This window comes from Fopius arisanus, unplaced genomic scaffold (genome assembly GCF_000806365.1).
Source record: "Fopius arisanus strain USDA-PBARC FA_bdor unplaced genomic scaffold, ASM80636v1 scaffold00121, whole genome shotgun sequence".
Lineage (NCBI taxonomy): Eukaryota > Metazoa > Arthropoda > Insecta > Hymenoptera > Braconidae > Fopius > Fopius arisanus.
The window spans coordinates 144,236-165,057 of record NW_011887860.1 but is presented as its reverse complement, the minus strand read 5'-3'; the positions used below and the strand labels follow the sequence as shown (position 1 = coordinate 165,057).

General features: G+C 37.2%; 2 protein-coding genes and 1 long non-coding RNA gene across 7 annotated transcripts in view; 2 read left to right on the top strand and 1 right to left on the bottom strand.

Annotated features, from left to right (window-relative positions):
- The first annotated feature begins 559 nt into the window (after positions 1-559).
- pll (serine/threonine-protein kinase pelle) lies at positions 560-12,750 on the top strand. Of its 2 annotated transcripts, XM_011313439.1 has the most exons (5): positions 560-917; positions 1,651-1,654; positions 8,918-9,541; positions 10,539-10,978; positions 11,943-12,750. In XM_011313439.1, the coding sequence occupies exons 1-5, from the start codon at positions 894-896 to the stop codon at positions 12,306-12,308; spliced, it is 1,458 nt and encodes a 485-aa protein (XP_011311741.1). In that variant the 5' UTR covers positions 560-893; the 3' UTR covers positions 12,309-12,750. The 2 variants fall into 2 exon arrangements, with proteins under 2 accessions (XP_011311741.1, XP_011311740.1); XM_011313438.1 differs by lacking the exon at positions 1,651-1,654 and having other exon boundaries at positions 565-917.
- LOC105271718 (uncharacterized) lies at positions 1,655-2,772 on the top strand. Its single transcript, XR_892673.1, has 2 exons — positions 1,655-1,745; positions 2,113-2,772. It is a non-coding gene; the product is annotated as an uncharacterized lncRNA (long non-coding RNA).
- LOC105271720 (arginine/serine-rich coiled-coil protein 2) overlaps positions 12,460-20,822 on the bottom strand; it is a 21,568-nt gene continuing 13,205 nt past the window's right edge. For all 4 annotated transcript variants that reach the window (XM_011313440.1, XM_011313441.1, XM_011313442.1 and 1 more), the window contains 2 exons: positions 14,326-14,947; positions 12,460-13,506 (listed from right to left, as the gene is read on the bottom strand). In XM_011313440.1, coding sequence (XP_011311742.1) covers positions 13,204-13,506; positions 14,326-14,947 — 925 coding nt within the window. In that variant the 3' untranslated portion in view covers positions 12,460-13,203. The remainder of the gene's footprint in view (positions 13,507-14,325; positions 14,948-20,822) is intronic.

Genomic DNA, 20,822 nt, shown 5'->3' with positions numbered 1-20,822 from the left:
TTTCGATTTTTCAAAAACTAGCAACAGTGAACTGGTTTATTAATTATTGAAATTTTTTCAATTTTTCAAAATAGAAGAACAGTTGGGATAAATTCCCCAAATGATTCTCTCTTAAAAAAAAAAGGTTTCGCTAATTACGTATGTTAAGTTTAAAAAATTGATAATCAATTAACGAGGTCTTCTCAAATTATGAAGCCTACTCCCTAAATTTCCCCAAAGTATTTCCTGATTATTTCATAGGTTAATTAATGATTACCATTAATTAGTGCGCCCGATTACGAACGATGGAACGGGTATGCATGCGCGCACGCGCACGGCTGGAAATTGATTTAATTATTCAATTTATTAATTATCAACTCTTTGTCAATTCCCCAAATTATGAAATCTACAGAAATCGATTCCCCAAATGTTTCTATGTAATTTTCAATTCAGAAAAATGAAAAATAAAAAATTTTCGCTAACTATACGCTTTAATTAAAAAAAATGAATAATTAATCAACGAGTTCTCCCCAAATTATGAAACCCTCTCACTAAAATTCCCCAAATTATTTCCAAATTATTTGCTAGGTTAATTAATGATTCACATTAATTATTGCGCCAAGTATACGGCGATGCCTATTCAAATGGACGTAAATACAGCAAACGCGCCATCTAACGGGCGCGAAAAAATAAGTTTTTATGTCGACATAAAACGCGCAGAATTCTTCCTCTGAATCATCCTTATAACATAGGTGTTGTGTTATTGTTTTCCTCTTGAGAACTGCATGCTTAAAATAATTACAACTTGAAAAAGCTTTCCCCAATGTCTCAATCAGTGAATGATAAAGAGATCGTTTATATATACGATTTACCATTTTTTGAGCGAGATGAATTGTGTAAATTATTAAACCAGAATGACTCCTGGGAGGAACTTGCGGGTAAGAATTTTTCCTCGTTTCTTAGAAATACTAGTTTAAACATATTGCGTGATGGAGGATGGGAAATTAATGTAACGGTTATTCTATATTTGGTGATTGAGCTCCACATATTAATATTTTTGTCCTGGTGAAAAGGGTTCACTTTTTCGGATCCAATTTTCAAGATATTTATGTTTTTTTTTTGTTCACGGTTTGAATTTAAATCAATGTTAAACTGTTTTTTTTTTAATTTTCCTTATCTCGCTATGAGATGAGTTTGAAGCTGAAGATATGAGGGTCTTCATCAACATTATCGGAATATAAGTCTAGGTAGGGGAATATGGATAATTTTTTAATAATATCAGGAATTCAACATGAATGTTGTGATTCGCCACAATTTCATTTGGGAGGTTAGATACCGTGGAGGGATGGCTTATGGCCCATAAGTTATGGGGCAGACATGATGTTGGAGAATAGTTAACGGACAGAGCTTACCTAATGTTACTGCATTGAATAAAAATCGACTCCAAAAGGCTGGATTCGTAGGCGGACTGATAATCAGTTTTATCCGTTGCTTTTTACTAAACAGATTTAGCAGCAATAGTAATTTATGCCACAAGGGCTCAGAAGTATCTTGGGAAGATCTTTCACCAATATTCTAATCAAATATGGTGCTAAAATGCTCTTCAGATCATGTAGCATATGTTACTTTATGTTCCGAAGCCCTACTAACCAAGTATTTTTATTGCCCTAGGGAGGTAAGTCAAAAAGAAGACAATAAGCGGCCATTCAACATGTGAAGATATCGCCTGAGCTCACCTCCCTAAAAAATACGGCAATATAAGCACGGTTAGAGTGGGCTGAGTGACATACAGCTATTTTTCTCATTTTTCATGTCTACCAATACAATTGGTAGTAAACTTCCAAATGGATCTGTAGCTATTTCGAAAAATGGAAATTTTCTAATACTTTTCATGGGGCGTGCAAATCTCTTCGGTCAATCTAGATAGAGCACTATAGACAAATATTTCAAATAAAAGAAAACTTAAATTAGTTGAGTCGTTTATGAAATTTTCAAGAAGATCGTTTTAGAAGCAATCACTGATATCTCGAAAATTACTCTACCGATCGGGCTGAAATGAAGTACAGATCAAGTCCATCATCTGACCATCCCAACACACACATGGCCTTCAAACTTCGTATTTGTACGTTTCAGACAGTTTTAAATGGACAAACTGAGCCAGAGCGGAATTCACTTATCCCCCCTCCGCAGTTCTCTACTGAGCTGAATCATCTCGTCTTATCATCTTATGGATAACAATTTTTCTTTCGAATCATTTTTACTGCATATTCATAGCCAGTTTGTATGAAGTGTCAATGAATTTCCATAATTGATCTTACACCACTTTGAATCGTTAACTGAAATAATCAATATTTATGAATTGACAAACCCCAGAACTTAATCTTTCTAACGATATAAACAATAAAAACCCATTGTTTTATTTTGCTTTTCTTCCTCGACTATTAATCCATATGTTTACATTTATTTGAATGGACATATCTATCCTACATAAATAGGAACGGAAAGAATCCGAATCGTCTAAATGAGTTAAAATTATTATTGTGTACGTGACGTAATTAACAGGTATCAGCGTATCGTCATCGTCCATAATAAGGTAAGGTTTACCAACGTATTGGAAAACCGATATTTTATATTGGAAAACAGAAAACAAAAGTTCGCTGAGACATCACGGTACGGTGACTCGAGTGATTTGACTCTTCCCTTTATACATTATTCTGTTCGAATATGGTCATGAATGGAAAGATTGAAGTTGGACATGTAATAGAAAAAATAAATAAACATTATAATATCGTTTCCCTCTGGTCATATGTATGTCTCCTTGGCTTTTATTTCAGAAATCTCTGTTTTTGAATCTGAAAATTTTGCAGTATAAAATCCGTGGTTTAACAGAAATTATTTTGTAAACAATATTAACTTATATCTCGTCAATCGATCTGAAATGGAAAAATGAAAGATGGAACGTAAGTACACAGTTTGCTTCTCTCCCAGTGAGAAATTTTCGACCTTGGGAGCAACTTTCCACTCTAGGGGGAAAATATTCACTTTTCTTCCGCTCTTCAGATAGCAAAACACAAAGTGCCCTTTGCAGGCATGTTGAAAAATAGCATGTGCCCCTCGGGCAGAACAACATGACTTTGCGCCCTTGATGCACAATATACTATTTTTGTAATTAAATGTTCTTTGACAGTCCTGTTGATGGTCTTTTTCAACGTTTCAAAATTCCCACACTATTTAAATATGTTCTCGGCTTCAGAGAAGAGGCCTTAGCCACCGAACCGAGTTAGCTCCTCTAACTGGGTTTCTCGCGAGCTGCGGGCGACCATGCGATCGAGTGGGAATTTTAAGTGTTTCATCAATTCGGAGAATAAATATTGATTCTTCATTCAAAACAGGTGGCACATTAGAAACGTTTTTTTTATCCTTTCGTCATTAAGAATCACCTTTAAGAATCATTTTGTGTTGATTCGCTATTTTCAGCAGTTCAATGAATAAAGTGGAACAATTGTCAAAAATTCTGAGGTGGAGCGATAACTTGATTAAATAATTTGAAGCAAATAATTCGTGGATGAATAGTTTTAGTGGAGAAAATGAATGTAATGAAATAAATGAAAATTAATAAGCCTGATAAGAATTCCAAAGGCTGACTAGAAAAACAGGACTGGGAAAATTCAGATGGAGTTGGTACGCTTGTCAGTCAAGATAGCCTATATCACAGCGGTGGGAGTGGTATTGTTTTGTTGCAGAGGTTATATTTGTTGAGTTTATTGTCCTATCCAGTGGATTCTGATGGAAGCCCCGAATATTTGAATGTCCCGCTACCGTACCACCCCCTCCACCACGCCGCGGAGCGCTCCAACCTCCTCTCAACGTTACCATGTTTGATGGTCATTTCGATGAAATTTCCTGATTGACGATAGATTTTTTAATCACAACTCGAAATCCACTTAGTAACATATGGAAAAAATCCGTTTTATCTCTTCTTGATTAGTTTACGGAATGATTCGGCAGGTTTATCGATTTTTTGGCGATTGTCGATTATTTTTAATTGATTTTTGAAAATTACGTGCCATAAGAGCTTGTACAAATGGCATGTCTTAAATAATTAATTAAAAAAAAATATGTGGCCCATTGTTTTCGGACTTCGGCTACATATTTTTAGTCCCGATCCAGATATATACTGGAAATTTCAACGCTTTCGTGTATTTCTTTCTATTCCCATTTACTCACTGCGGAAGTCCCTTAAATGGAAATTTTTCTGCGTTTATCAATATAACGATTTTTTTTAGGCCTAGCCATATCACCTTCCCGCGCGGGCAATATTGACCGCTTAAACACGTAAGACGAGGACGAGGTCTGGCCTAAAAAGTCAATTTTTTCTTTAAGTTAGGTGTGATGTTTGAAGCCTTTTTCCTCGGCTTGATTTCCCTCGTGAGCCTCAGGTCGCCCGTGGAACCATGCTTCAGCTACTCAATCGGCTAGAACTACGGGGGGTTCGCCCAGCGTCAGGATATACGGGCAGGCATTCCAATCGTACACGAACGACACTGAGATAATGTTTAGAATAAATCTATTGTCACTTGGTTACACGTAGCGCGTTATCTAACGACACGTGTATATTGAGACCGAACTGACTGTTCACCAGCATCATTGGTGGTCGTCTTCTAGCTCTTGTAATGGAAGTTTTTCGTGAATGTTTAATTAATAATTTTAATTAAGAAATATTGCTCATTTACCGAATGCTTCAGTTGTCCAGGGTCGATTTATGAGACTTACACTATTTATTAACAGTAAATTTTTAATGTGTAATAGTATATTTCTCACCTAAGGAGGTAAAGTAAAGAAGGCTTGCCCACGTGCTGAATTATTGCCCGAGCCGAAGGCAAGGGTGATAAGCACCTGGGTAAGCCTTCTTTATTTTACCTTCCGTGGTGAGAACATCATTTTTCTCTCTGGCGTAGGAGCCAAGTCAGAATTCCCTCCCGCGCAGCGGGAAGTGTGTACTTTGCTCTCGCTGGGGAGGAAAATCTATATTTTGGTTTATTTAAAATTCGAGGTTTTTATTTATCCGTATTTCCACGGTTTTCTGTTTTATCTGTATCGAGGTTTAATTGTGTTTCGAGGATTTTCTTTTATCGAGGTTTAACTGTTGAACCGAATTTTCTAATGTTTCGAAGTTTTCCGGTATTCAAAAGATTTTTATTCCTACATGGAGAGAAAAATACTGAAAAAAGACGTAAAAAGTTCAGTAAAAATTCATGTGTGAAAGGTAAACGTGGGACGAAATGTAAAATCGGAAAAAATGTCGAATCGGAAAAAATCATTTAGAACATTTTACCACTCAGTCGATAAAAAGTCACCTTTAGAGGGAGAAAAATTACGGTATTCAGTTCCGTAAATTCCGCCGGAACTGGAAAGTACGATTCTGACCTCGCTTCGCTGGGTTAGATCGCAGTTTCCAGTCCCTACGAGGATAAAATATCGTGTGCCTCACGGAAATAAAGTATTTTCTGACTCATGTGATTATACTCACATTTCGTCAGGAAATACTTGACTCCCTAGAGGCATAATATGCTAATTATCCTTCCGACAATAATAATTTGCCGGGTGGCGTGAACCGAACTTAGACAATGATTCGCGATCGGGTATGACCAACAGTCGTACCACCAACGCTGTCTAGAAATTTTTCAATTCGGTCACGTAAAAATTACGGTGCCTCACGTAAAATTTAAGAGAAACTGGATAATTTTTACATTACTCGGAAGAATTTTTTCCGCAACTGTGGTAAATGTTACAAGTTCGTAAGAAATTACATGACAGTCACGTAAATTTTCCAGAACAAATAATAAAATTTACTGTTTGTCTCTCATTTTTTCCCAAGTTCTCCAGTAAAAAACAAGGAAATGACACTCCAGCCCACGATTACTTGATTGGTCACGTAATTTTTCCTGTGTTTTTCCCTTCGTGTACGACAGGATAAATTTCGGGAGTAGTGGATGTTCCTTCCGACAATCAGAGCTTGTATGTACTGCCCAGAATAAATTTCTATTTGGATTTATCGAGAATTGCGAAGGTTTTCTTAATTATTTGTTTCAACTCTAATTAATTTCTAGTTTTCTTTTCTAGTCCATTTTCATTGCTAGTCCATTGTCAAACAGTTCTCGTTGGAGAGCAACTCGAGTATCACCACAATACTGCTTAGTCAGGTTTTCCTGGGACGGGATGCATTACTGACCGGATCCCTTCCGTTGCTTCATCTTAAGTATAAGAAAAATGAACAACAAATGGTTCTGAGTCTTTCCACTTTTGAGACCTGCCTAAGGGGCAAGTGAGCCCTGGTGGTTTCAGCATTTTGATCCTCAGTCTGGGCTAGGGCTCAAATGAGTCTCGCCAATAGCCTCTTAAACCACTTAAACCACCGCCACTCAAATCACACTCCAGAAAAATATGAATCAGATGAAAAAGATGAAAGATGAAAAGATGAATCAAGCCAGGGTCGGGCCCAAGTCACCGAGCCTTAGTGAGCTGAGTCAAGGTTTTCCCAGCCCTGTTCTCATCGCCAGACCTTGGAATTCTCATCGCGAATATATTCATTTTCTTCACCACGGCTATTCTTCATGAACTATTTCAAAGGATTCAAAAAGGTATTCTGTTCCATAAGATGTCTGGTTCGGTGGGAATGAGCGGATTACGTGAGATGATGAGCAGGTCCAATAAATCATATTGTACGCGGTTTTTTTATAGACGCCACTAAAGTTAAATAAATAAAAAAAAAGAAATTATTTATTTATAAAAAGTCACTGAGCTGATCATAATAATTCAATTTAAAAAATCCTAACATTGAGCGGCTCACAAGTTGATTGTTTGAGCGGAAACGAGAAAAAGATGATTAAGGTTCTGGAGAAAACGATTAACGAGCAGTTCCGCAAGAAACGCGTATACACGCTTCGACATGCGGGTATGCTAAAGACAGAGTAAAGTGTCACAAGGTGGCAGGTGATGTAATTTGAGAGGCCACATGACCTAATTATATGATCTTCATAGGATAGAAATGAACTGTTCCGAATGTGAGGCCTCAGGTGTCAAAATATCTAACACCGGTCATCTGAGGCGAGTCGCCCGTGGGTGCGAATGTGGGAAGAGCATTGGGTGAGCATCAGGGTGGTTCATCTGAAATCTATTTTCGAATTTCGCTTTTGCAAAATCTGCATATGATAAGTCATACAAAGAAAAGGCCACAAAGGCAGAAAAAATAGACCAGGAAAAAATAACCCACACATGAAAAACGTGTAAAAACCCACCCAAAATAATAGACCATAGGAAAATGAACATGGGTCGTCTACTTCAGGGATTCAATCTCGAGACCGAGACACGAATTATGATTGGGCCAGTTATTGCCACTCAAGTTCCGAATCGTTTCAAATTATTATTAAAAGATAAAAATAATATGAATAATAGAATATATTTATAAAATTTACGTAATACGACAAATAATGATGGGGATTATTATTATTATCATCACTATTGATAGTTATTAATTATTCTTCAGTTGCTTTAGCGTTTATATTTATGACGTCAGCCTCATCATTTTCAGTTCTATTAATCAGCTCTTTCTTTATTGGTTTAGCAATTTTCGGTGATTCACTGCTAATTTTTTCCTCTTGCTTCTTTCTCACTCCAATTTCGGATGTTCTAGAATTATTCTTCTTCAAAGTCTTTCCCTCCTCTTTCTCAATTTACATCTTCGCGTTCATAGTATACTGCTCACCTAGGGAGGAAAAGTAGACAAGTCCTTCCCACGTGCAAAATTATCACCCGAGCTGAAGGCGAGGGTGGTATGCACGTGGGAAATGCTTGTCTGATTATCCTCCCGAGGGTTGCATACGATTTTTCTGCCGATATGCGGCGAAAGTGACGTTTCTAACTGAACGAAGTGAGGTTAGAATGCTCACTTTCGGCGCATGTAGGCAGAAAATTCCTTTTCCATCCTTTTCTCCTCGATCCACTTTTCCTTTGTCAATTTTCGAGTCTCCCTTGTCATTTTTACATTTTTCTTCTTCAATTCTCTCAGATTCACTCGGTCTGCCTTAAGCCTGCTTCATTCGAGTATTCTCTCATCTTTTTTTCGGTTGTACGAGGTTCTGTACTTGTTCTTTAGCATTGTGAAAACGAGTGGCCCTCACTGACACGTAGATCACTCGTGCCATGAACACTCGGCACGTGCCAATCATTGCCATGAATATTTTCTGATAAAAAATATAGTTCCATAGATTTTTTATGATTCTACTCCAATAATTGATCATTTTGGATCAGATACATATAATCTATCATGGTTTATATACTTACATTCTGGAGGAATCGACCAAAAACTGAGGCGTGCACCCCCACCTGTCCTAGAGATCCTGAGCTGTTTGAGTGTGTTCAGCGCTTCTGCCACATTCGTGGGTAAATTAATAAACACTTCGTATAGATGGGAATTCTCAATTTTTTGCACGATGGGGCAGGGTATATTATTCAAGGGATTCATGGCGAAAGCTTTTGATTTAAAAATAATGTTCGCATCGATATACCTGAAAAACCGTGGAAATTGGCAGGCACGGAGACAATAGCAATAATGGGCTCATTGGCGGTACGATGGAGTATAATTTGTGATATCTCTACAGATTTATTCACTCTATAAAATTTGCCATCTGTTAACTCAACAACAGTTGTAGCGGAAATGGGGCGAGATACAAGTGTGATTACAATTTGCCTCAATCACGTCACTTCTGCGTTTAGATCGGTTTACCGATTTGGAGACCGTCACATAGAAATACATTAAAAAGCAATTGATTTGTTAGGGGTCGAGTACACCCAATTAACGAATTGTACTTGACAATTTCTATTCCAATTTAATATTGCCGTCTTACAACTGCTAATACAACATAATTGACCCACTCAGGGACATGGATGAATTACGCTCGTTCCACAATATCATCCCTCCAACAGGAGAAAAACCCGACGGACCATCTTTTAGAACTTTGGGGTCACCACAATCACACGATATCCGAATTATTTGGATTACTATCTCAAATGCAGCATTACCGTGCCATGTTGGTCCTCAAACGCTTCGTGCATTCTAAGTATCACAAATTAATTGAACGAGGTCAAGGGAACTTGCAGGCGGTTCTGGGCAGAAAAAAACAGTCGCAGAAAGACTCGAAGATTGGAACTCAAAATTTCAATCACGCCACTCATCAAATCCCTGTTGTAGAGAAAATGCTTATCCCAAGAAATAGAGGGATTAGAGATAGTGTCAAGATTATGAATAAACCAGAAATATGCAGCCCACTTCAAGCAGTGCCCAGCAACTCTAATAATTTACTCGTGGTGACTCCCGGAGCTGGATCGAGGCTTTCATCTATTCCTGCCCGCGCTGGAACTCGGTGTTTGAAAGGCCATGGATTTTCTTTTGGAAAGGAAACAACACTACCGCAAATCTCGTATGAGGAGCTTAGTCGTGCTACGGACAGGTGGAATCCAGAACGGGTACTAGGAAAAGGAGGATTTGGAACTGTTTTCAGAGGTGAAAAATGTTTATTTGTTGATCATCCACTATTTTTTTGATCCGTTGATTGCTTAGAGATTCGATGGCGGAAACGTTAAAGTCCGCTTTACGGTTAGATGATTGTCTGAGATATTTAAAAAGTCATGATATTTTGCGTTGGGATTGTTCATTATCGTGATAATTCAGTTATTGTTCCCAATTTTATGTAAATTACATAATGAAATTTTATTGACTCGTAGAATTCCATATTTGCGGAAGTACGATTCTGCTGCTGTCATAATAAGTGTCATTTTTATCTTGTGTAATTTCAGACATACAAATTCTTCGCATATTCTCGATAGTCCTCTAATTTAGGAAATGATTATTGTTTATCAATTTTCTCTCAATCAAAGGCGAATTCTTTATTAATGAGACAGTTATTGTGAGAGCCGTTTTTTATAAGTAACTGACTAAAGAGCATATGCCGCTTAATCGATTTTTAAGGATATTCAGGCCAGAGAGCGTTAATAAAAGCGGTCAATATCAGGAACATTTGAAAAAATATTCATGAATTCACTAACCAACGATCTGCACAATTTCAGATAGTCGAGAAGCAGAAGAATAACATTAACTAGCCCAAAACTTACTACTTATATGCATGGAGTTAAATGGATCATCAAAAAAAAAAAACAAGCTCAATATATTTCCCACCATGTCGACTACTAACCGACAAGGTAGAAAAAGTGTGACAGTTGTCAATGCCCCGTTTAATCATATGTATGAGCAGCAACTTTGAAATTTTCCATATCGTTATTTAATAAATTAATTAAAGTATCAAGTGGTCATAACATCCATTCCTTTTTTTCAATTTCTCTACCTCGCCGGATTATCCTTAAAACAAAATGTAAAAATCTAAAGTTTTGTACTTGGTCAGTAACGTTCCAATATTTATGGATGGAAAAATTTCCCAATTTCAAAACGATTCAAAAATCTGCTGAGTGATGAAATATAAAAACCTGCATTATTTTTATTCCAGGACTTTGGAAGAATACTGAAGTTGCAATTAAAAAAATTGAGAGAAAAGGTCCAGAGACAGATGACAGTTACATACAACAGCTCCAACAATTACTAAGGGAGCTAACTATCCTGAATTCTCGTCCTCATGAGAATATTTTGTCTCTCTACGCCTTTAGCATGGGCGGAGACGCACCTTGTCTCGTGTATCAATTCATGGCAAATGGATCCGTGGCTGATAGATTACAATTGAAATACGGTTCGCAGCCTCTCACGTGGCTACAGAGACATGAGATTGCCAAAGGCACGGCAAGGGGTCTTCAGTATTTACACGAGATTGGAGAAAAACCTCTGATTCATGGAGATATTAAGAGTGCTAATATTCTACTGGATAAAAATTTTGAGCCCAGAATTGGAGACTTTGGACTCGCTAGGGAGGGATCTCAGGAGGATTCAATGAAGGTAAATTATGTTGAATAGATCCACGTACAATTATGAGTTGAGTTCAGTTTATTTTGAAAATTTCGTAGGAAGAGTCCCCCTGAACTGATATATATGTACATATATATATATATTCTGACTAATCTATACAGCACACTGCAACAAGAAATGAAGTTGGTTGGATAGTTTCTAAGATATTTGCAAAAAACTTTTCAGAAGCAATGAACGATATCTCGACAACTACGGGACTGATCGAGCTGAAATTTAGTCCAATCCGCATTAGGACCTCCGACCTGACAAAATCAAATTTTTTAGAATCCATTTACCCATTTATTTTTACCCTTTTCTAAAAGTTAACCATCCGCACACATACACATCGCCCTCCAACTTCATATTTTTACCTATCAGAGAGTTCTACATAATTTCTAGATAAAATTGGAAAATCGAAAATAGCAAAAGGACAAGCATGGAGACCATCGATATCTTGGAAGCCTGTCATGCTTATTCTTCGTTGGTTCGGTCATTTGAGACTGCAAATTTGAATTCAGGACTCACTTAATTTTGAAATTTCCTATCATGATTTCTATAATTTCAGCGCGCTGTACCGCGCATTCTGTCTTGTGTATAAGATTTTACAGCCTGAGAGTAGAGTAACAGCATACAAGAAATTTTAAGTTTCTGTTCATACATAAGGCTAGATGGGAGATAGATGACTTTTACATTTTTTCTACTTATTGATACTCCTTTTAACCTCATGCATAAGTCGTAAGTTTAGGATTTATCAATGTTGTCTACCTGCTCCTAGATTATCTGAAATCTCGCGAATAGTTGCTTAATGAATTCATCAGTGTATTGAAAAATATTTATAATATTGGCAGTATTTTTTATTCCTTCTATCTCACTTGATTATCCTTAAACCACTTGAAATTCGCATACAAAATTATTGATTGACTAGTTTTGGTTTGAAAGACTCATTTATTTTCAGATCAGTAAAATTCAAGGAACAAGGCCCTATCTTCCGGATGAATTCCTGATGAACAAAACACTTTCGAAAAAAGTCGATACTTACTCATATGGAGTCGTAATGTTTGAATTAGCCACTGGTCTTCCAATCTATGATGAGTCACGATCAGATCACAAATACTTGAAGGATTTAGTTAATTACTGGTTTGAAACGAAAAAAGACTTGTCCCAATTGATGGACAGGAAGGCTGGAGTAGCTAATAAGGAGGTGTACAATCATTTAATTCTGGTGGGGAATTGGTGCTCCAATGGATTAGCTATACATAGGCCAGAAATGGCTGCCGTCTTTCAAAAATTGAATTTCAACATTTTCTATCAAAGAACTTAACGGAAACAAAAAAAATACAGCAAATTAAATAATCTGTGTATAAATGAAAATCTTCATTTTTTATCATTTTGAAATTAATTCATGAAGAGATGAGGAAATAAACTGTAAATAAATGGTATATTTTATAACAGCAGAGAAAAATGTGAATACGTTCAATGTTATTATCTTTAATTTATTTATTTGTTTTTTGTATCTTTTATAAACTCATTGGTGACGTAACTACTATTGAGTAGCAGAACTGGAGCATGGAAACCGCGCTCACGTATAAATTCATTTCTCCTCAATTTTGCTTTCAAGATCATTTGTTTCAGGATGGGGAAGAGAGAAATCGTCATGTTTAGCATCAAATTTTCCGTTTGCAATCTAATTCTGTACATGTTATTAGAACTGAAATAGTTATTCCTGTTCCATGATCGAATAAAACTCTCCTGGTGAATACGAAGCTGTTTGAGAAACAGAGTAACTGTTTAGCATGCGCTAGAAAATTCTTTTTCACCTGACTGCCTAACAAAATTTTCCATAATTGCGCCTATTTAACAGCGTTCACAGATGAGATAAGCGCTGCCTCATGGACAGAGTGACACAAACATTTGCTGACATTTTTCCGTGGCATCATTTCCATCGAATGACATCATTCTACCGATTTCTATCCTACAATTCTCCTCCAAACAATAATTTGATTGACACTATTATTATATATTAAGTATGAAATACTCATTTTCATCACAAATTCGGAAATTATCTTCTCCCATTCTTTCTTTTCATCGAGTGACTTTACAAAGTTTTTCAATTAGATTTTTCATTCTTTTCAACATTCTTTCAGAAATTTCGAAAACTTTTATCTCGTACTGTTCACTAATTGAATTCGATCAATCAATGAAATACTTATTAATATCTATCGTGGAAATTGGTAAGTCCCACTTGCATAGCCCAACCCTACGCCTCTCTGAGTGTGAGTGGTTGCTCTAGCCACTTCGTACTGTTGTTCCATGTTGTTAAACATTTCTTCTTGTTTCTTGAGAATGTCTGGTTTAGATCCTGTCGTCTGAGCAGCAGGAGCAGCATCACCTTTAATTCCCATTAGTCTCTTGAATTTCGCCGTCATCTTTCCATCCTGGTCGTGAGTGAAGGTCGTTCCTACCCAGGTGTTTGTCCCAGCAATAGCTGTTGTCGGCGCCTGCCCTTCATCAGACTTCGCCTAAGCATATGAAGACAAGGTAAACAACTGTTTAATAATAGTTTCGTGAAAATTGCACTGAAAAAGTATGTGATTAGTAATTTCATAAAATTGCACCCTCCCGAGGAAATCCCAAAAAGTCGGCAAAGGAAACTCACTGGCCACATGAATACCCCAAAAAATCCTTGAGAGAGAAGAAGGGGACAAGCATAAGCACACTTCATTTGCCTAATCCATCTATATTAAAAGAGCAAGGAGTTTTTCTTTTATTTTAATTTCGATTAGTCGACTTTTTCCCAATACTCGATTCTTGCTCAATGATTGATTCGGTCGAAAAATACCGGCCGCCTACCTAAGAATCAAAATGGCGAATCAATAGTTCTGCGATCCAGTTAAAAGTCCACCTCTATGAGCACAGCAAGGGGTTTTTCATTTGTTTCACTTTTGATCAGCTGATTTTTTTGCAATGATCGATTTGTCGCAAAAAGACAGGCAGCATTTTTCAGGCTCAAAGTGGTGAAAAATATTATCAAAAATGAGAAAAAAATTAGACAGAATGGGAGCTAATTTCGTTAAATACGTGAAATAAGAATAACACATAAATAAAATTCATCCGTGGCAAAATGACTCGGTACTTGTATTTCCCTATTTGTCAGCTCGAACAGGAAAATTCAAATTCATCGCAGGGAGAATGCGCAGTAGATCTCGTAATGTAATAGATTTAGGGTTTCGCCCGAGTTCACTAAAGCTTATCCTTTAAATTGAATTTCATAATTATACTCTACGTGTAATTAGGTGCCTACCATATTGTATATTGCAATGAGAAATTAATAAAATTACCTTGTTTGCCCAAAGAAGTTTTCGTTTCTGTATCTGTTCAGCATATTTTCCTTGCGTGGCAGTGGCCAGGGGGTTGTAGAAATTGTGTTCCAGGTTAGGTGTCACGGAGTTGCCATCGGGTGTTTTCAGCTCGATCCCCAGCTTCTCCAGTTGTGCTAGTTTACTTCTTCCCTTTTCTTCTCTATATGACATCGGCCTGAAGGGAGCCACTGGTTTATCCTTTGATCGGGATCTTGACCTAACTCTTTCTCTATCCTTGTCTTTATGGTGTGAGGATCTATCATCTCTGTATCGGTCCTTTCGATCACTTCTCGAATGTCTCCTATTTCTCTCCCTTCTCCTATCTCGTCTATCATTTCTGTGATGATCTCTATGATGATCTTTGTCACTTCGATCGCGTTCGTCGCGTCGGGACTCCTCCCTTGAGATATTTTTGGAACTTCTACGATCATCATCGCGTGATCGACGACCATTACTACGAGATTTTCGATCTCTTGAATCCTTCATATCCGTATCATGTCTTCTATCATCTGATTCCCGACGGGATCGTACTTCCTGATGAAGACGATCAGCTCTGTCTTGCTTGGAGCTATCCCTAGGAGTGCGGGGTTCTGGTGTTCGCCTGTAAAAGGATTACCGTTCTGCAGGGATTGACCACACAGATTGTGATTATTATTTGGCTCTTATAGGAACTCTTTCGGTCTTTAGTTGAACGGTTCAGTGAAGATGAAGAAGATGAAAGAATGATTATAAGGGGCCATTATTATAGGGGGAGAAGAAGTTTTCGATGCGTTAATTTCCTTAAAAAAAGGCGGAGGTCTCAAAGGTCACTGCGGTAAATTTCAGATGAATAGTGAGTAGTGGGAGGTGCGCTTTAATGCCGGTCGAAATATTACTGTCCGGGACTGTAGAGAAGTTCAATGCGTTTATGAAATCATTTTTTGTGAAGGACTAACAAAGGTCCGATTTCCATCGTCAATATCGTGAGGACATTTTCATTACGTCGATGAATTAGAGAAGCATTTTCAGCAGTTTTAGGACTTTAAATCAGAAGAAAATCACGTATGTGGTTTTCCCACGATGGGACCGACTTTGCGGAGCAGTCTTAGAATTACCCATGAGTCCAGGTTCCGTCGAGAAACTGTTTGATAATGTTGAAACATTATCATTGACAATGCTAAAATACTTTTGGTGCAGAAAACTAGGAGGATGCGTATCTAAGCTTTTTGGGGACTGAAGCTTCTCTAAGGCGTCTAGGATAGTTGGATTACCGTAGACACAACTCAGGTCGGTCATTGAAAGATCACGATTAGAAATCGAACAGTAAATGGGTCAAGAAATATCTCAAGGAGTACAAGAATTATTTGTACGAGAGTTAGGGACCAAGGATTATTTGGTAACGATCCACAGTTCTTAATTTGGGGTTTCTAAGGGCCACAAACGCCGATCCTTAATGTGCCAAATTATTTTAGGAAATTTTCGATTTCTATTGCAAGTTAGATGGGTTCGCGGGAGAGTCTCATAAACGCATGTACTAAAAACTATATGTAATCAGTCTTCTAAAAATCTTTGACATCAAATCTTTGACTAAAAAAAAATTTTTCAATTGAAACGAAAAGCGCAGAATAGGCAACGTCCGGCTTCTTTATAAATCAGAATTAGGAGCTCAATATAATGTTTTTTACGAAGTCAGGCCGGTATGCACAATATAGGGAGTGGATATTTTCTTTGCACTACAGAATACTTTAAAAAATACGGACTAGTATTTGAAACATTCATAGTTTAAATTTTTTAAATCCTTCCAAACGAAATTTCTTAATGAACGATTTAATTGTTCTAAATATTATAGAAACAGCTCCCAGGTGCTATGATTTTTAGCGTGGTAAAAGATCCACGTATACATCAGCTTCCACATTCATCAAGGGAAGACCCAGGAAACTGGGAAAGTGGCTCTCATCATTGACGAAAACGTTTTTCCTATCACGCCATTATATACCTTTCGCTTACCGTTCACCCACTTTCCACTTCTAGTGACCTTCAAGCCCTTCACATTTCTTAAGATCAAGCATATCAACTCACTCTTCGCTGATAATCGCTGAGAAGGGAAGGGCATACGTCAACCCAAACGTGCAAGTACCCTTTCGTGAAAAAGGAAAGAGAGCATGTCAACTTCTTCAATAATGGCCTCTTACTACGTAGATGTTTTGGTCGGTTTAGGAATAAGAGAAAAAAATATAACAGATTTGTTTTGATCACTCCAAAAGAGTATCGTCAAGTTATGAAAGACTGAAGGGTGATCAGTATATATAAGTCGTCCAATGATTTTTTCTGCGAAACTGAATTAAATTAACAATTAATAACACAACTTAGCGAAATTAAAAACAAAATTCAGCCGCACCCTATTAGATAATAAATAACGTGAAGAGAGAAATCATATTATGGTGCTTGAAAGTTCCCATCTTGAACCATGCACGGAGAGAAAAATTCAATAAAAATGACCTGAAAAGCACAAAAAATTTACGAAATGGTACCTAAAAATTCTTGAACCTAATGATTCGTAAAATCCCAGTTAGACTTTCTAGTTTGCAAAAAAATTGGACAACAATTCGTACTGTCTTAATGACGGACCCGAATTCTATAGAAGTTCCGTAAAAATCATTCTCGCTTGCGGATTACGTGAAGCGTTCCGTAAGTTTTCTTGAATATTTCTCTCCGCGTAGATAATGCTAAGCGCTGGTGAGGATAGTACCTCACCACACGTTGAACTACTTCGAGAAAAGAAGGAGAGGGGGAAAATCCGTAAATCTATCCGAGCATGAAAACTGACAAATTTTATGTCTTGAAGGGATGACTTCATTTATTGCAACTAGGTTCAGGCACAATTAGAGTCCGTTTCTACAAGTTATGGGCAAACAATCAGGATTTGCCTCAATTTTCAGCATCAAGAATTGGAGGAGGTATAAATGCTGATTACCCACTAAAGTTTCTGAGAGATTACATGAGAAATGAGATGTTAGAAAAAATGTTATTATTTCTTGAAATAATCTTTGGTTATGTTCCCAAACATTTCCCTTCACGGCACCGTTCAACGGACAATTAAAATTAAGTCGTTGGTACATATGTGAGCGATGATCTTGGGAATAATCGTGATAGTACAGTGTACTAATCCCAAAATGTCATATACCAGTATCTAACTATCATTTACCTGCATACTTCAACATGGAAAAGCGAACGAGTATAAGTGCACTGCCAAAAACTAATGCACCAATGATTGACGAACTTGTTTTAAAAATATCTATTTAGATACTAAATATCACAGTTATTATTATTTAGAATTAGATAGTATTCAGAAAATACCAAAATTATAAAGACCAAAATACTTTGAATTGATGTATTTTCTTGCATTTTCTTACATAACTTATGGTCATTTTTTCTCATTATTATGAATAAGCCGCGAAATGATTTTATTGATCTTTTCAGTATTTAGGTATACTGTCGTAAACTGGCGTTTGTACTATCGAAATCCCGAGGGCTTGCGCCAAATTACACACATATGATATTAAACGAGATAATTTCAGAGATACCTTTGGGTTTTTGCCTTTCGCGACAGGCTCTTTTTCGGAATAATACCTACAGATGCCACTGATCTGTGAGCTTTCTCTAATTATCTCAAATTAAAATTCCATGGTAAACTGTTTTTCATTGTTTAGCAACATCTGTGGTATCACCGGAAAATTTATCGGTCATTGTTTAGCAGTTTGATCAATCCCGAAATTTATTACCCGTACAAAAAATGAGAATATGATTAAAGACCATCAAATATAAGAGAATTGTATGAAATCCGTAATGGGAATGTAAATGAGTAAAAATTGGAAGGTCGAGATGGGGAAAATATAACAAATACACCGCGTAAATGTAAAATAGAATCCCGATAATAGACTTAACATAATAAATCCATCCAAGGCAACGGGACGGGAATTAGCGGAGGACACCGTGGAGTGCCCAGGAGGTATCTGCCGAATACGTGCCCAGCAAGGTGCCTCGCCCCTAAGGGGCCTGGTTTACCAAAGGATAAAGAGACTGCAGTCTAGACAAGGATCTGTAGAGGACACGCGCAATTAAGTGTTGTTAAGTGAGTGTTACCCGTACTCCCAATTGTCGTGGGGGTGGACTGCCGAAGATAGGAGGTTTCGTCGCGGGAAGAAACCCACCGCCGCGGGGGTACCCAGAAGAGAAAACTAACCGCGCAGACGATGAGAAAAGAAGAAGAAGCGGCGGAAAATGAGAAGCACGAGCCTGTAGAGTTCGCCTGGCACCACTTATACCTTGCCTTGGTTGATGCTAACTGCTGGCGAGAGTTGTGGTACCTTACTATTTGCGTACATCTACCCATCCATAAAATAGTATGTTTCGTCACAAGGCCGTTAAGAACTTTTATGCCGATTGTGTTTGCATTCCTTGGTCTCACCTCGGACTTTAACCTCACCATCGTCAGAAAAGTTCTAAACAGCCGAGTGACGAAAAATATTCTCTCCCCAGCGGGAGCAAAGTACACACTTCTCACCACGGAAGGTAAAATAAAGAAGGCCTACCCACATGCTTACCACTCTCGCCTTCGACGCGGGCGTTAATTCTGTACGTGGGCAAGCCTTCTTTACTTTACCTCCCTAGGTGAGAAATATACTATTTTTGTCAGTGAGCGCGTAGACCAGGGTTTTACAATCTCGCAGCGATCGTGAAACATTGCTTCACGGACTAAGGGACCAAAAATTACTAGTTTTATATCTTGTTTTTTTTTTTGACAAATTTCTGAGGCACATTTGATACAATTTCATAAAAAACATGAAAATTAAGAAAATATCGACAACAACTCCTTAAGAATATCCAAGTACTATAGCGATAATTTTTTCTGAGTAAAATCCCTTTCAGACAATATAAAACAAGATTCAATCTTCACTTTGGGTACAATTTCAAGGAGAGCTTCCAAACATTTTTTCTAGAAAAAAATTCTGGAAAAACAAAATTCACCATGCAGTTTTCATAAGAGCACCACACTTGCATTTTCAATCCCACCGTTGGGCAACTTAGAACGTTTTTTTTTCGTACCATTAATCACATATGACTTTATTTCTTAGATTCTCTAGTTTTCTGGAAGACATGGAAAAAAAAGAATTTCATAACGGAGAATGAAGAAAAGTTGGAGGGAAATCTCTACATTTGGCTGACGGCCATATTGGATGATTTGAATCCGCACATTTTTTATGTTTGGCAACAGTCTGTTTGAGAGACTCCTAACTAGCTGGAGTTGGTGTTACCTACCTAGGTTTGGGAACGTTAAATACTTCTGATAAATTAGTAGGTATTTTACGCGTAAATTGTATTTTACTCACAAGAGTTTATATGTAAAGTACTTGAGGTAAAATATCTGAATGGAAATTATATGCTCTTAACTCGTAAATTACCGGGTATTTTATGTTTAGTAACAATAATACAATTTATACATTATATAAATGTATATAATGTAAGATATGTATCTTACATTATGCTTTTGAAATGTTACATATGTAATATAGTATATATTATACTTCATACACTTTCATCACGATTGCGAAGAAATAGTATGTTTCGTAACAAGTGCATAAAATTGATTTTTGGCATGCGGGAGTTTTATAGCACTTCCCACACCAGAAGAATCACTTCTCTGCACTTGTTACGAAATATACTATTTTGACATCATGTACATGTATTTTACGCAAGGTACATGCTTTTCAAGTCCCACAAATGTAATATAATGTATATTACAAAAAACGTATAAAACCCTAGTTATCCAAAAAGCATCCATCCCCGGTAGGTTATACATGTATAACGTTGCCATGCGATCATTAAAGATCATTAAATAACAATATTTCTTTGATAAATTACTGAAAAAATTTATTTAAACATAAAAAAATTCGGAAAGGTAAAAAAGTAATGAAATTGTGGACAAAGCTAAAATTTAATGGGAAAACAGTTGCTATTTTCACAAAAGTACTTGGATATCCTTAAAGTACAGATTGCGACACTGTACGAGTCACTTCTTGCCAAGGTAAATGATAAAAAAAGGTAAAAAAAATTATAATTTGCCTCTATTTTCGGACAAAAAGATAGACACGTTATCATACCTAACCTAATTAAATTCATCAGAATAGTATATTGCGCCCCACGTGAGGAAAGCAGGGCATTCTCATCCGCGTGTTAATTACCAACCCGAGGTGAAGCCGTTGCACATTGTTCATTGCGCCATCACTACACGGAAAAGTTCGATTTTTATTCGTAAATGACGGGAGCGATGTGGGTTATGTTATCCTGAGGATCCTCAAGAACCGCAGGAATCTGAGGGATAGAATATGCCACTTTCTTTCCGTAATGGGCGGAATAAAATCGATCTATTCATCTAGGTATGACGCAAAAATTCTTGTCCTCTCCTCGCCCTCACACCCCGAAGAACTCAGAGATAT